This window comes from Schistocerca gregaria, chromosome 2 (genome assembly GCF_023897955.1).
Source record: "Schistocerca gregaria isolate iqSchGreg1 chromosome 2, iqSchGreg1.2, whole genome shotgun sequence".
NCBI lineage: Eukaryota > Metazoa > Arthropoda > Insecta > Orthoptera > Acrididae > Schistocerca > Schistocerca gregaria.
Window position 1 is genome coordinate 622617565 of NC_064921.1, and position 13783 is coordinate 622631347.

General features: G+C 40.2%; 1 protein-coding gene across 6 annotated transcripts in view; it reads right to left on the minus strand.

Annotated features, from left to right (window-relative positions):
• The window catches only part of LOC126334616 (protein Gawky), a 339985-nt gene that overhangs the window by 183275 nt on the left and 142927 nt on the right, over positions 1 to 13783 (minus strand). For all 6 annotated transcript variants that reach the window (XM_049997028.1, XM_049997031.1, XM_049997026.1 and 3 more), the window contains one exon: positions 9189 to 9341. In XM_049997028.1, coding sequence (XP_049852985.1) covers positions 9189 to 9341 — 153 coding nt within the window. The remainder of the gene's footprint in view (positions 1 to 9188; positions 9342 to 13783) is intronic.

The following is a 13783-nucleotide window of genomic DNA, read 5'->3' on the forward strand; positions in this document are numbered from 1 at the left end:
CTGACTTTAATTTACCTTTCATTGTACAGGTTGATGCTTCAAACGGAGGCATTGCAGCTGTTGCCTGCAGGAGCAGGGTGGTGCACACCCTCCCTTAGCCTATGCCTCCAGGGCACTGCCGGGGGGGGGGGGGGGGGGGGGGGGACACACACTACTCCATTTGTTAGCTTTAAGTGCTGGCTGTACTGTTTACCCTAGGAAGATTTAAATTTTATCTCTAACACCGCCACTTCAAACCAAAGACAGACAGCCAAACATTGAGCTGGGTGCTGGTCAAACTGTGCAAGATCAGCCAAATATCAAGACTGTTACTGTTGCCTGTGCGCTCACATCTGATATTTTTTACATTCCATGTGTTAATACAATATATTATTCTCCGGTTCTAGAATACGGTCACTGTCATTTAAATCTGGTGTGTCCGGTGGCACCATTTTGTAATGCGTGGCAGAGTACTGTCTGCTCTGATGGACCAAAGCAGACATCCAGATCAGATACGTAAACTGGTATTCTATTAACAGGGTTTTTCTATTTAAATTCACTTACTGTGGTGCTCTGCTGTCTAAATTGTAAGATTCTGATTGCTTTGAAATTTCACAGTGGTCATTCATACAGTGTAGTGAATTATTCAAATTAACTGTCTTCCCTTGCTTGCCTGTTTGATATTTATCTGATACTTGAAGTTTAAGATTTTGTGCACTTCTCTATAATTGGATCTGAGTGCAGACACAAGTCTCTACTCGGACTTGACAGCTTTAACATTACAAGTTGTTGGTTTGCCAGTCACTTGCTGTTAGCTCCCACGTAAGAATGTGTTTTGTGTATTTGATTCCACTTGTTACTGTTGCCTGTGCACTCACATCTGATATTTGTGTAAATTGCCTTCTTCAAATTCTAGCTCAGTAGAACTAACAGTTAAAGAGCGTATGTGTGTGTTTTTTGTTTTCTTATCTGCTGTTTAACCAAGTGCAATTATTTTCTCCCTTTTGAAATTTATTTAGTTAAAAACTTTTAGTGCAAGTCTCAATATCTACACTGTCATCATAGAATCTTATATGCTTGCTACAACACTGAAAGTCACATAGTGATGTTGCGTCAAATAAAAGTGACAGAGACCATCAGTGTGTCACAAATAAAATAACGTACAATTAAAACATACAACATGTTGTGCTGATGCCCCAGCATACACTACTTGCTTTACACCACAATGTAAAACACACACACACACACACACACACACACACACACACACACACACACACACAGATACATGCACAGGGTGAACATTAATAAAACCCACAAACTGCAGGAAAGGATTCCTGACTGGAGATGGAGGAAAAAAGAGTCCTATGAACATGTGTCCAGAAATGCATCATTGGCACAGTAGAAGGCACTGATGAATGAAAGTTCCTCTGACCACATATCGCGTGTTCCTTGTGTGTTGCAGGCAGTGCGATTGACACAGCGTACTGTACGCAGCAGAATGGTCTGGTATTTACAGTATTCACATCGGGAAGAAGGTGAGATGCTGCTTGGGTACGGCCGAGCAGATGGAAATGCTTCAGAGGCTGCACAAAAATGAGTACCCTCACAGACACCGATCACATCAAACAAAATTTCACTTCCTTTTTGGGCATGTTTGTGACCGTGGGTTCTTTCAGAGAGATGACCACCAACAATTATGTGTATACTGCATGACAACCACTACTGTGTCTTCCAGCTGCAATGAGTGCAAGAATTATCAGCAGTGGATTTCCCTATACGGGAAGGATTTTGTTAATAATCATTATGGGATTTCTGTCATTAGTCTTGATTACCAACAAATCAAACTTTACCAAAACTGGCATCATCAATCATTGGGGAATAGTTGAAACATCTCATCTGCATCAGTTAACTGTCGATGTGTTGGCGGAGATTCTTCATGACCATATCATTGAACTTCCACCGGATACTCTGCCTGGGCTACTTGAGAAAGTGCCTTTGGCAATAGACATATTATGTGGTTTATGCACAACAAAGCACCCCCCCCCCACTTCTGCATTACTGTTTGCAGACACCTCACCTCACGAACATCTTCCCTGGACACTGGATATTATGCGGAGGCCCTATAACATGGCCCGTTAGATCAACAGACTTAAACCCATCGGGGCATGTGGAAAGTCCTGTGTATGCTGAACCAGTTCCTGATGTGCAGACACTTTCAACAGCATGTTCACGACACCCGTGATGCTGTTTGGAGGGAGGTCAAAATGTGCATAAGAGTGCGGCAATCCGTTATGCAAGACGTGAACATGTGCACTGCATCCCATGGAGGCCACTTTTAACATCTGTTGTGACGTGGGTGCGATGCACCTCTGTACTGCATTCTGGGAAGATTTGTCATTGACACACACCTTCCATTTCCAGACACATATTCGTAGTATCATCTTTTCTCCATTTCCAGTCAGGAATCCATTCCTGCAGTTTGTCAACTTTTATTAATGTTCACTGTGTTTGACCAAGTTCAGATCTAGAGAGTTAAGGGGCCAGCACATCAATTGGAATTTGCCACCGTGATCCTCGACCCACTCAATCACACTCCTGGCCTTATAACAAGGAGCATTATCTTGTTGAAAAATGCCACCAACATCGGGAAACATAATCGTGATGAAGGGGTGTACATTGTCTGCAACTAGTGTATGATACTCCTTGGTCATCATGGTGCCTTGCACCACATCTGTTGGACCCATGGATGCCTACGTGAATGTTCCCCAGGGCACAACGGTGCTGCTGCCATCTTCTCTCTGTCCTGCAGTACAGGTGTTAAGGATCTGTTCCCCTGGAGGATGACGGATTCATGTCCTTCCTTTGGCATTATGAAGAAAGTATCGGGATTAATCAGACCATGCAACGCACTTCCTCTGTACCAACATCCAGGTGCTCATGGCAAAGTGCCAGTTACACTCCATAGTAGTTGATGTCGTGATGTTAACAATGTCACATGCGTGGGTCGTTGGATGGGGAAGCACTTCGTTAGGAGTGCAATGTGCATTCAGATACACTTGTACTCCACCAAGCATTAAAGTCTGATGTTAGTTCTGATACAGTTTACTGCCTGTCCTGTTTTACCAGTCTGCCCAGCTTACAACGTCTGACATCTGTAATGAGAGAAGGCATCTCAATCTCACAATGTCTGGACTTGGTTTCACCTTTGTTTCGCTAGGTGTTGAAGACACTCATCACAGAACTCCTCGAACACCCAACAAGTAGTGCAGTTTCCGAAATGCTCGTGCCGAGTTTCTGGGCCATCACAATCTGCGTTCAGTCAAACTCAGATAGATAGAGCACCTTGCCCATTCTACACACAGACAGCATGTTCTCCGATACTACACGCAAAGTGCATATGTCTGACTAGCAGTGACTTTTCACCAGTTGGCGCTGTTATCATCTGGACGGGTTTATTTCAATAGTATGTCGGTGGTCATAATTTCTGCCTGATCAGTGTATACAGCCTACTCCATCTGAATGTTAATTAGAATACTGTGTGAAAATCTGAAGTAAATCTGTCAAGAACTTTCCGAGACTTATGGTACAACATTAAATGATGACTTGCCTTTATGTAGCACTATAGATTGTATGTATACTAAGAAATTTCTTGTAGAGGAGGAAACAAACTGACAAGAGATTTGTATTTAATAATACATTTGGGGGCCACTAAGGTAGTAATTGAGAGTAGTGTTGAAATCAACTTAAGTTCCAAATTTTATCTTGTCACACACAACTTACCATAATGTACAGCCAGACAGAACATAAAGGAACAGATGATTATTAGGGTTTAAAGTCCCATGAATAACAATGTCATTAAGGAGACTGAACAAAAGCTCGCATTGAGAGGGTGTGGGGAAGGAAACTGGTGGTGTCCTTTTGAAGTATCCGTCAACCATATCTTAACCTTGTGTCACCTTGCTTGGTACCCATGGCCTGATTGTCCATCAAAAGGGTTGATGACTGATATCCAACAATAACTGAATATTTACTTGAGGAATTTTAGTTCTCCAGTTTACTTTTCTTCATTTGTCAAATGTTATACTACACATTTTCAACAAAAAATAAAAAGACAGAACCTATCTTCATTCCTTCACAACCTCAACACCTCTCACACACATTTTACCTGGTCCTCCCCAACAAAGCATGCCACCCTACTGTATGATAGCTCCATTCACACCTCTATCTATATTAAACCCCACCAACAGTACCTGCATTTAAACAGCTGTCATCCCTTCCACACCAAAAAATCTGTCCCATACAACCTGGCCAGCTGGGGACTGCGTATTTGCAGTGAAAGGAACTCCCTTTGCCAGAATGCCGAAAGTCTCACCAAAGCCTTCACAAACAGGTGATACAACCCCCCCCCCCCCCCGACCTAGTCCACAAACAGATCCCTCTTAACATTCCCTCACGCACTCACAATTCTCCAGTACCCCATGAAACAGTTACAAAAGGAATGCTCCCTTCATCACCCAACACAAACCCTGACTTGAACAACTGTATTATATCCTTAGTCAGGGCTTTGGTTACCTATAATCATCCCCTGACATGAGGCACATCCTACCGAAGATCCTTCTCACCCCTCCTGAAGTGGTATTCCCCCACCCACTCAATCTCCCAGTCCATCCATATGCCAATTCCATCCCCTTGCCACAGGGATCATATCCCAGTGGAAGACCTAGGTGCAAGACCTGCCCACTTCAGCCACCAAGCACCTCCTATTTCAGTCCTGTCACACAGGCTTATTCTACCGCATCAGAGGCCAGGCCACCAGCGAAAGTGGCCATGACGTATCTCCTTCAGACCCTGGGTTGCCTTTTATGCATAATTTTGAAAATAGAAATTTTTATGGTGTAAAAACCAGTCTGCAATTTGTTAGAAAAAATTATTTTCAGAAATTTCTCAAAATTTTGGAACTGCACAATTGCATGTTTTCATTCGCATTCCTTTCTGTGATGCAAGCAAGAGCAGCTGACATATTTGGGTAAACACAGGTACACATCACATCTATTGAATTTTGTTCTCGAAAGCCATTTGCAATGGATTTTTTTGGTAACTTCTTGTAGATTCTAAACCATCAACAACAGGTCATTGATCAAATTTGTCTAATCTCTTATCTGTGAGTGGGAACATGATGGTTTGTATCTTTCAGTTTCAACTCAAATAAATGTCGTCCTGTTTCAAAATGATCATCAATCCTTCTGTGGCCATCCAGATAGCAGCAAATAATTTATGTCTTTCATTGGAGGTTTATTTGCTTTACTGTCATTCCTATATTGAATTCATACTTCATGTCTACCAGATGTAAATTTATGTTTAGGATCTGCTCCTCAGTTTACGTGTGTACAATACGTCTCCATCTGCTGATACACACAAACCAATTCCTTCCATTGACTGACTGCACTTGCATACAATTGATGGGCACACTGAACAACTTCTTGATTTCCTGCGAATGTTGCAAGTTGTTGCTTTGTTTTGATCATGTAGTAAATGTCTCTGAAGACTGCAGCTTCTTGATACAATTGTTCATTGAAATGATTTAGGAAATAAGATGCTGGATTTATAACTTTGACAAAATCCTGAAACAAATGAAATTAAATTTTTCTTGAAAAATATTGTACACAAACAAACCTCTGCTTTAACATAGGTAGGTGGTAAAGTGCACTGCTCTGTTTGACCTTCAGAAGATGGTGGCACCTGAGAAAATGCTTCTTCCCCCAAATATTCCGTTGACCTGATTTTTTAACATTTGCTAGTGCAGCTGTATCCAGAACATGTATATTTTGTTCCTCTTGGTGTTGCTTATAATGTTGCTGGTTTATGTTCTACAAGTTTTGTTGTTACATGCCATTTTCACTGAACTGTGACATGGATGCTTCTTCAAAATCTTCACTTTATGACGACAACCCAGACAAATTTTTCCAGGAATTTCTGCATTTCTCTTTGCAGTTGGGAGCAAAGCAGAATCAAGGGTATCATCATCAATGCTTAAATCATCTGTATCTTACAGGTTTAGCAAAGCAGTGATCGCAGAGTCACTCAGATGTGCTAAAACCAATAATTTAATTTTCTTTTTCAATTACTTTCTAGACGGGTGATATTATCAAAGTAATGACAAAACAGTGTCACAGGATCATATAAGACCAACTGGCTGTCAGACATAACAGGAAAATATGTTGAAACAAACACAGATATAAGCACTTTGTCAACATGCTTTGGTCTTAAAAATTTAACATGAGGCCCAATACACACACAATTGTTCATGTGCAAATGTTTCCATTTATATTTCCAATAATTTTCAATTAAATGAACAGTTTATAAGATATTTGCTTAATATGATCAATGTAAAGTAGATTTAAGTCATGAAAACTATCTAAAACAAACTTATGACAATGTATCTAAAACAAACTTATGACAATGCAATGGAAAATCTAGAATGGAATGTAACAGCATTATTAGAAGGGAAGTTGTGAAGTGGATGCTTCTTAAAAATCTTTATTTTATGACAACGAACCAGAAAATTTTTTCCGGGAGTTTCCGCATTTCTCTTTGCAGTTTAGAGTGAAGCACAATCAATGTATCATCATAATTGCTTAAATCATCTGCATCTTACAGATTTAGCAAAGCAACATTTCCACTACTGGTGAGTAGCAACTTTCCTTATGATAACACAGACAGTCAAATGTGTGCTTCTTGGCCACAGCCATAACTCGAACCACATGTCTGATGATGACTGCTGGTGCCCTCCAGTGATCAATTGTGGAAATAAAAGGCTTCCCACATCTTAACTCCCCCCCCCCACACAACCCCGACCACCATGATTGTACAGTGCAGGCCTGAATTTCCTAGCAAATACAGCAGGCAAAACTACAAACACACAATACTGTGTGCAGGGCCTGGCAGGAGCATACCAACCCTGCTGCTGTCATTACGCAGGTTTTTCTTTGGCATGCCTACCAAGTGGCTGTCCAATAGAATAAACGGCCAGCAATAAACTGTGGCAAAGAGCAAAATGCAGCTGAACATAACATGCTTAATTTCAATGGCTGCTTCACAACCCGGACTATCTGGATAGTCCCCTGCATCACCACTTTTCTAACTGTGCAGATGGGAATTATCCTTACAGTACATGCTCCATTCCCAAACACTAGATCGCGTGTTGCACCATCCACCCAACAGTTTCTGCCTCCTGCCCTATGACCTTCCCTCTATTCATGTCCCCTCACCCTCACTGTGTGCCACCCTTTGCCAAAGCACTCACCCTTCTTTCCTACTGTCCTGGCACCCTCCACCCAACAGTTTCCATCCCCTTTCCTATAATTTGCTCTCCTATTCACATCCCCCCGTCGTCCTCATTGTGTGCCATCCTTTGTCAAACATCCGTCCAACTTTCCCCTGCACTGCTCTTCTCCTTTCCTCCTTCCCACCTTCCCCCCCCCCCCCCCCTCCCAACTCCGAACTCCCTGCTCCACAGCCTTCCAACACTGGACCTGGTGGTAGTCTTGTCATGTCTCCATCCAGTCCCTGCACACCTAACTAGACAGCTCTCTTCTCTCCCCCCAGCTGTACTCTGTTATTCCTCCCTCTTCCCTGCCCCCTTCAGACTGCTGCTTTCATTCCACATGACAGCTGCATTAGAGTCCAAACTGCCAGAGGTGGTGGTGGTGATATGCATGTGAGGTGTGCTTGCTTGTGTGAATGGAAGTGTGTGTTTCCTTTACCAAGGAATGCTTTGGCCGAAAGCTAAATGTCTAACAGTCTTCTCGTTACGCCTGTTAGCAACTCAATGTGTCATGTTTACAGTGAGTAGCAATCTATCCCTTTCCTTGTATCGTTAATTTAAAAAAGCTTGTATAAAATGGCATAGAGAAAAAATGCAAAAGAGAGGAAACTGTTGTGACTGGTCTTCCATCTGTCATGAAGTGTGTATTGGGTGGACCAATTAACAGTTCACAAGCATTAGGGGAATCAGGTATTGTCGTTTAAATGTACGAGACAAAATCTGGGGAAAAGAAACACGGCAAATGTCGTCAAATCATCAGGCAGTGTGTGTCTGGTGGAATTTGGAGTCAATCTACAGAAGCCTTCCTTCTACTTGTGGAAGCACAAACTATGTGAGTCATGATAGGAATAATTGAAGAAAAGATCCTTCATTGGATGAGCATTGTAAGTGACAGTTGGAAGTAATACAAAACTTATGGTGCTGACAGTTTTCAGCCCTTAAAGCGTCAATCATTATGTGAACTTTGTGCATCTAATAGATCATTCCATTCACATGCTAAACATGGAGAGAATGTTGTGAGACATTAGAGGTGCCATCCCATGATTTGGCAAAAAGACAAATTTATTTTATATTACCTACCTGGGTACACATTTCACAGAGCATATCACATGGAAGAGCTATTAATGATGTTTTTGTCGCAACAGGTAAATTTTACACAGCTGTGAAAACTGCAGTTCCTTCCAGAGTGCTGCAGGCCTGACTGGCAGCTTCAATTCCATGCCAGCAGCTTTTTTTTTACCACTTTTGGTGAAAAACTTTTGGGGACTCTGACAAGATTACCTTCCTGACCATTCAAGGTATGTGACAGCATGGCTTTGCATCATATTGCAATGTTTTTAAGTTAATCCGAAACATTTAACATTACTACTTATTCATATTTCATGCTTAATGTTTCTAGGGTTTTTAATTCTGAACTTAAATGTGTGTTCAATGCAAGGTGTTTGTGTGTTCACATGACGAAACAGTGTAATTTCCTTGAGGTCACATGACTGCCTGACAGAAGCAAACCAATCTCAGTTTGGTGTTCGCGAAACTGATACGCTGTATTTGGTAGTTTTCATGTTTATATGTTTGTATTATTAAAATATGCAGTTTCAGTGACACAACACATTAAATTCAACTCCAAAATGTGTCCTTTTTAGTACAGCTGAACGTGCTGAAATGTCAGGGAAAGTGACATTGGTGCATTAACACGGTACCATAGTACCAATTTCAAAATTACAACACTCGCCACATATCATGTATTTTAGTATGAACAACTGAAGTAAATAAACGAACAGTAATAGTTCTTAACACTTCAAAAATATAATCATCAGCATCCTGGCCCTTTGTATGATGCTGATAACACAGTAGATCATCAATACAATAACCTGAAACTCACCCTGAGAGCAGGTACTTGGTCTGTGGACATCAGAGGGGCAAAATGGGCAGTGTGGATAGATGCCCCTCCTACAACACTATCGAAACAGTCACAGCCAGCAGCAGGTAGCAATACTGCTAAATTTCCTGGCACAACATTTGGCTCTAAATTATCCTGAAACAATGGTACAAAAGTATGTTACATACAGTACTAAACTATTATAACCAATAAAAATAACATGATGATTCTCACTAATAAATGCTGAACTACTCTTAATAACACCCGACTCAGAATTTTTCATTGCAGCCTACATTTAGTTATGATCCAAGTCTGTAAGAAACTTTTTTTTTTTACTGCATTAAATGAAACTATCCTGATCCGTTACCTGCTGTATAATGCCTGGGCTACTTTAGCCTGAAACATTAAATTCAAACTTCTTATTTTCAAAGGCTCTTGTGGCTGTGACAATGGACTAGTGTGTTTGTGTAGCTACCACACACTGATTACCAGAAAGCTTCCTTTGACACAGTGGAAGTTTGTACTGACGTAAAGGAGTATGTTACACTCAAATTTAGTTCTCTTTGTGCCACATGTCACACATTTGATATAATGGTGGAACTATCACACATTTATCCATCCATTCTTTTGTACTTTTCTGTTTCAACTGCTGCTACAGGAGAGATTTATACAAAAATTGATCAGATTTTTGTATTTCGGCCACAGGGGAAATGGTAATGTAGTGGAGTAATAGGCATATTTACGTGGGGTACATAGAAGGCTCAAGCTTAAGCACCATCATACAATCATTTCCCCACGAGTGGCAACTATGAACAGCAGGGTATACATTCCTATGTTACTGTTAGTTCTCTTGTGAAGAAAGATGTCAAGACATTTTAGCTAGACTACTAGCACTGTTTACAGATGGATTTTGTAAACGGCCAATATGTGTATTGAACAAAAAAAGAAAATCTCTGCAGTTATTGTGATGTTGTTGGGGGGAGGGGGGGGCTCGCAAATAACACACACTGTCTAGTGTCCCTATACCTGCACAATGACAATAAACCATAATGAGATTGACTGCTGTGCACAACTGATCATGGTAGAAGGTGTCAATGTGTCAGTTCACTACTACTTGCTTGTGAAACCTATGGGTTTGTCCTGAATACACCAAAAACATACCCCATTAACGTGCAGTATTAGAATCAATTTGAAATGTTGTAATACCCATCCCACGTATCTGCGTCTATCAGATTTCTCACTGCACAAAGGGCCCCCACACACAATCAATCTGTCCAACTTCACCATGCTTACCGAACATTTGACAGTGTATGGTGCCGTTTGATATGTTTGTTAAGTATACGCCATGTTTACAAGAAAAGTTTTCCAAGATGGCATACATTGTTTGTGAGAATGTTTTGGCATATATTTTTAGTAAAAAATAATTATATTATAATTTATCTCACTGTATTGTGAGTTTCCACAACTATGGGAATTAAAATCAAGGATAAAAACAAAATAACAATGCCAATCACCAAAATGACAGCAGTGTCACATTTATCCCAGTCCTATACTAAACAGGCAGGTTTTAAGAGGAAAAACAGTATTTTCTGCATAATATACATGTGGAAATGCAGTGAAATAAAAAAAATTAAAAAATGAAGTTCTCCAGTTCTTCCATGGATGATGATGTGGTATTTTAATGAAATGTCATTAGGGAACCAATCAGAGAAGAATAAATTTTCACATAATTACATCTCCTTTTCCACTGTGAGGGCGACATGACTCTAAACAAGTTATTGATGGTTTCACTCTCCATCCACAAAAAGCAGGTGTCATCATCAGCTTCTGAGCGTAACACGTCAACAGGTTTTCCTTTGTATATTTCTCTCTCATTTTAAAACACTGTCTGGGCCAGCATCTTGTTTACTACTTCTTCTTTAAACAAAGTCACAGAACCGATTTGTCTGCATTTGTGATTACTCTCATTACTGTTAAAATACTTGAACATTTACAACACCTCCTTCGAAGTGATGTTGAACTGAGAAATGCTGGTTGTGTACAGGCTCATTTGACAAATCTGTGACTAGACAATGGTTAATTTGACAAACAAGTTTGTTTGTTTATGGGAGCCTTAAAATATATGCCTTACACAGCAATAAAGTATACAATGAGAAAGTCCAGACTACTTTGTTATCTACCTTAAGGGTGGTCTTCAACTTAATGCTGACCATCATCCGACGTAGAGACGCAGTAAGAGGGGACCAATTACAAACCAGAAGCCATCTTTCAGTAAAAAAAGTTCTAGCAATTGTCTTTTGGGTTTTAAACAGTATGTTGATTTCCAAATTTCATCAATTTTGTTTCTGCATGGCTATGCACTGCCCCAGACTTCAAGGTACAAGCCCTATGACATTATACAGAAATGTCTTCTTATCACACTACTTACCATCTTCATTTATTACGATGTAGCTTGCACATATTTGGGCCAATATTCACTGACAGTACAGCAGCCTACGAGTTATACATCTGGACTTTCAGTTGGACAGTCCCAACTCTTTTTTCGATAAAGGCATCAAGAATTTCCCAACATAATAGAGAACTTTAATTCTGTAGGAATTAAGTGGAAAAATAATATACTAGTGTCAATTGTGTGAATCACACAAAAAATGAGAAATATTCTGTTTACATCTGAAAGACCTTCATATAATTAAGAGGACGGATTCCACGTCAACTGGTTTTGGAGATGGTCCCCAGTTGACCATATCAGATATTGTACAATTTTTGCAAACAAGTTTGCTAAACTAAAAAACCAAAGGAAGATATAAAAATTTCTCAAAGGAAGATACATAAATTTCTAGTTCCCGAATTTTAATACAATTTGAGTAGGAGACTCAAGGTAGGGTGCACACATGTCGCAGCAACATTGCAAACATGCTCAAAATGCAGTAATAGAGTGGATAACTGCAAAAGCTGCAACATGTGGCATGACAGTTGAACAATTTGCATTGTGCACATTGTTAGTACTGCATAATCTGACTCATTAATTTTGCTCCAAGTAGTACTCAATGTTGGCAATAAATTTTGCCATGACAAAATTTATCCCACGTAGTAGCTTCATCTCTACACTGCTGGTTTAGACACCTCTTCTTTTGTGACCTCGTTGTCTAGTAGCATGTTTATAAAATTTAGTATCAGACTGTGATTCAGATCCCCCCCCACACCAGAGTATCATTATGGATGATAGATCACTAGATATCAGGCTCCATAATCTAGCCACAGCTTGCTTGTGGTTGTGGTGGCACCCCTTACTGGAGCACCCTTGCTGGATCATGTCACGTCAAGCCGCCAGCTGGTGCGAGACTGCCTGTAAATACTGCGGCCCATGCCTGCCAGTCAGTCTTTCCCTAGTCATTGTCACCTGAAGTACACACGAATGATCAGTAGAGTTTTGACCTTGCCCGCATTATGTTTCTGATTTGGATCACTCCCTGGGCTGTTTGTATACACTTCTCATAACACACATAAATGTGGCAATATAAATCCACCACAAAATACAAATTACTGAAAACAATTGGTATGGATATCACTTCATGTGTGTTCTGCTACAATATTCGCTTATCCCTGGGTGTGCTAGTATCCATTAGCTGGAAATCGAATGTCTCTGGATTCTCCCTGTGTCTTGAGACTATCCTGCCTGCAGGTAAAGGGAGAACTCTCTCCATGTATCATGTGATTTGTTCTTTTATGCAATAGCATACAACTCTAAAGTATTTCAATGTTCACTGATAAAGTTTTAATTTGCTTATCCATAAAGGCCAACTGCTCTTCTCAGTGTTCTGTTGCACTTCCATAAAAATATACCTGTGACACCAGAAATGTTCTTAGAGAAACAGAACGTAATATTTGATTTAACAGTTAGTATATATGTGGCATAAAAGTTGTGCTATATTCACATCAGCATGTACTCTACCTGAACCACATTAAATTGATGTAATTAGTACTTATGTATAGCACAATCAACAAAAGTGATAAGGGTTAGAAAAAAAAAATTAGATTAGGTGACTATACAAAATTTCTTTAATATTTGCATTCTGAATATTTTCATTTAAAATTTTTAATTAACTCTGTAACTTAAAAATGCTAATTATCTAATTTTTATTATTCTGATAGAAACTTAAAATCTCAAGTATACTCTGTCAACTTAAGAACAGACCTTCGAAAAAGTAATCCCATTTATCTCCAATTAATCATTGATAAGTGTTCAGCTACCTGAAAGGCAGCTGGCCCTACATTTGCAGCCTGGCTGTCATATTTTGGTTGAGATGCTTACCACTAGATATCCTCTTTACTGGATGCATCTTTGGATACTTAACAGCAAAACGTGCACTTTCTGCCACTCTCCTGTATTGCTGTTTAGGCAATGCTTTTAAATAAAGCATGGCTATAGTGATACTGAAACTTCCTGGCAGATTAAAAGTGTGTGACGGACCGAGACTCGAACTCGAGACCTTTGACTTTCGCGGGCAAGTACTCTACCAACAGAGCTACCAATGCACAACTCACGCCCTGTCCTCACAGCTTTCCTTCTGCTAGTACCTTGTCTCCTACCTATAGCA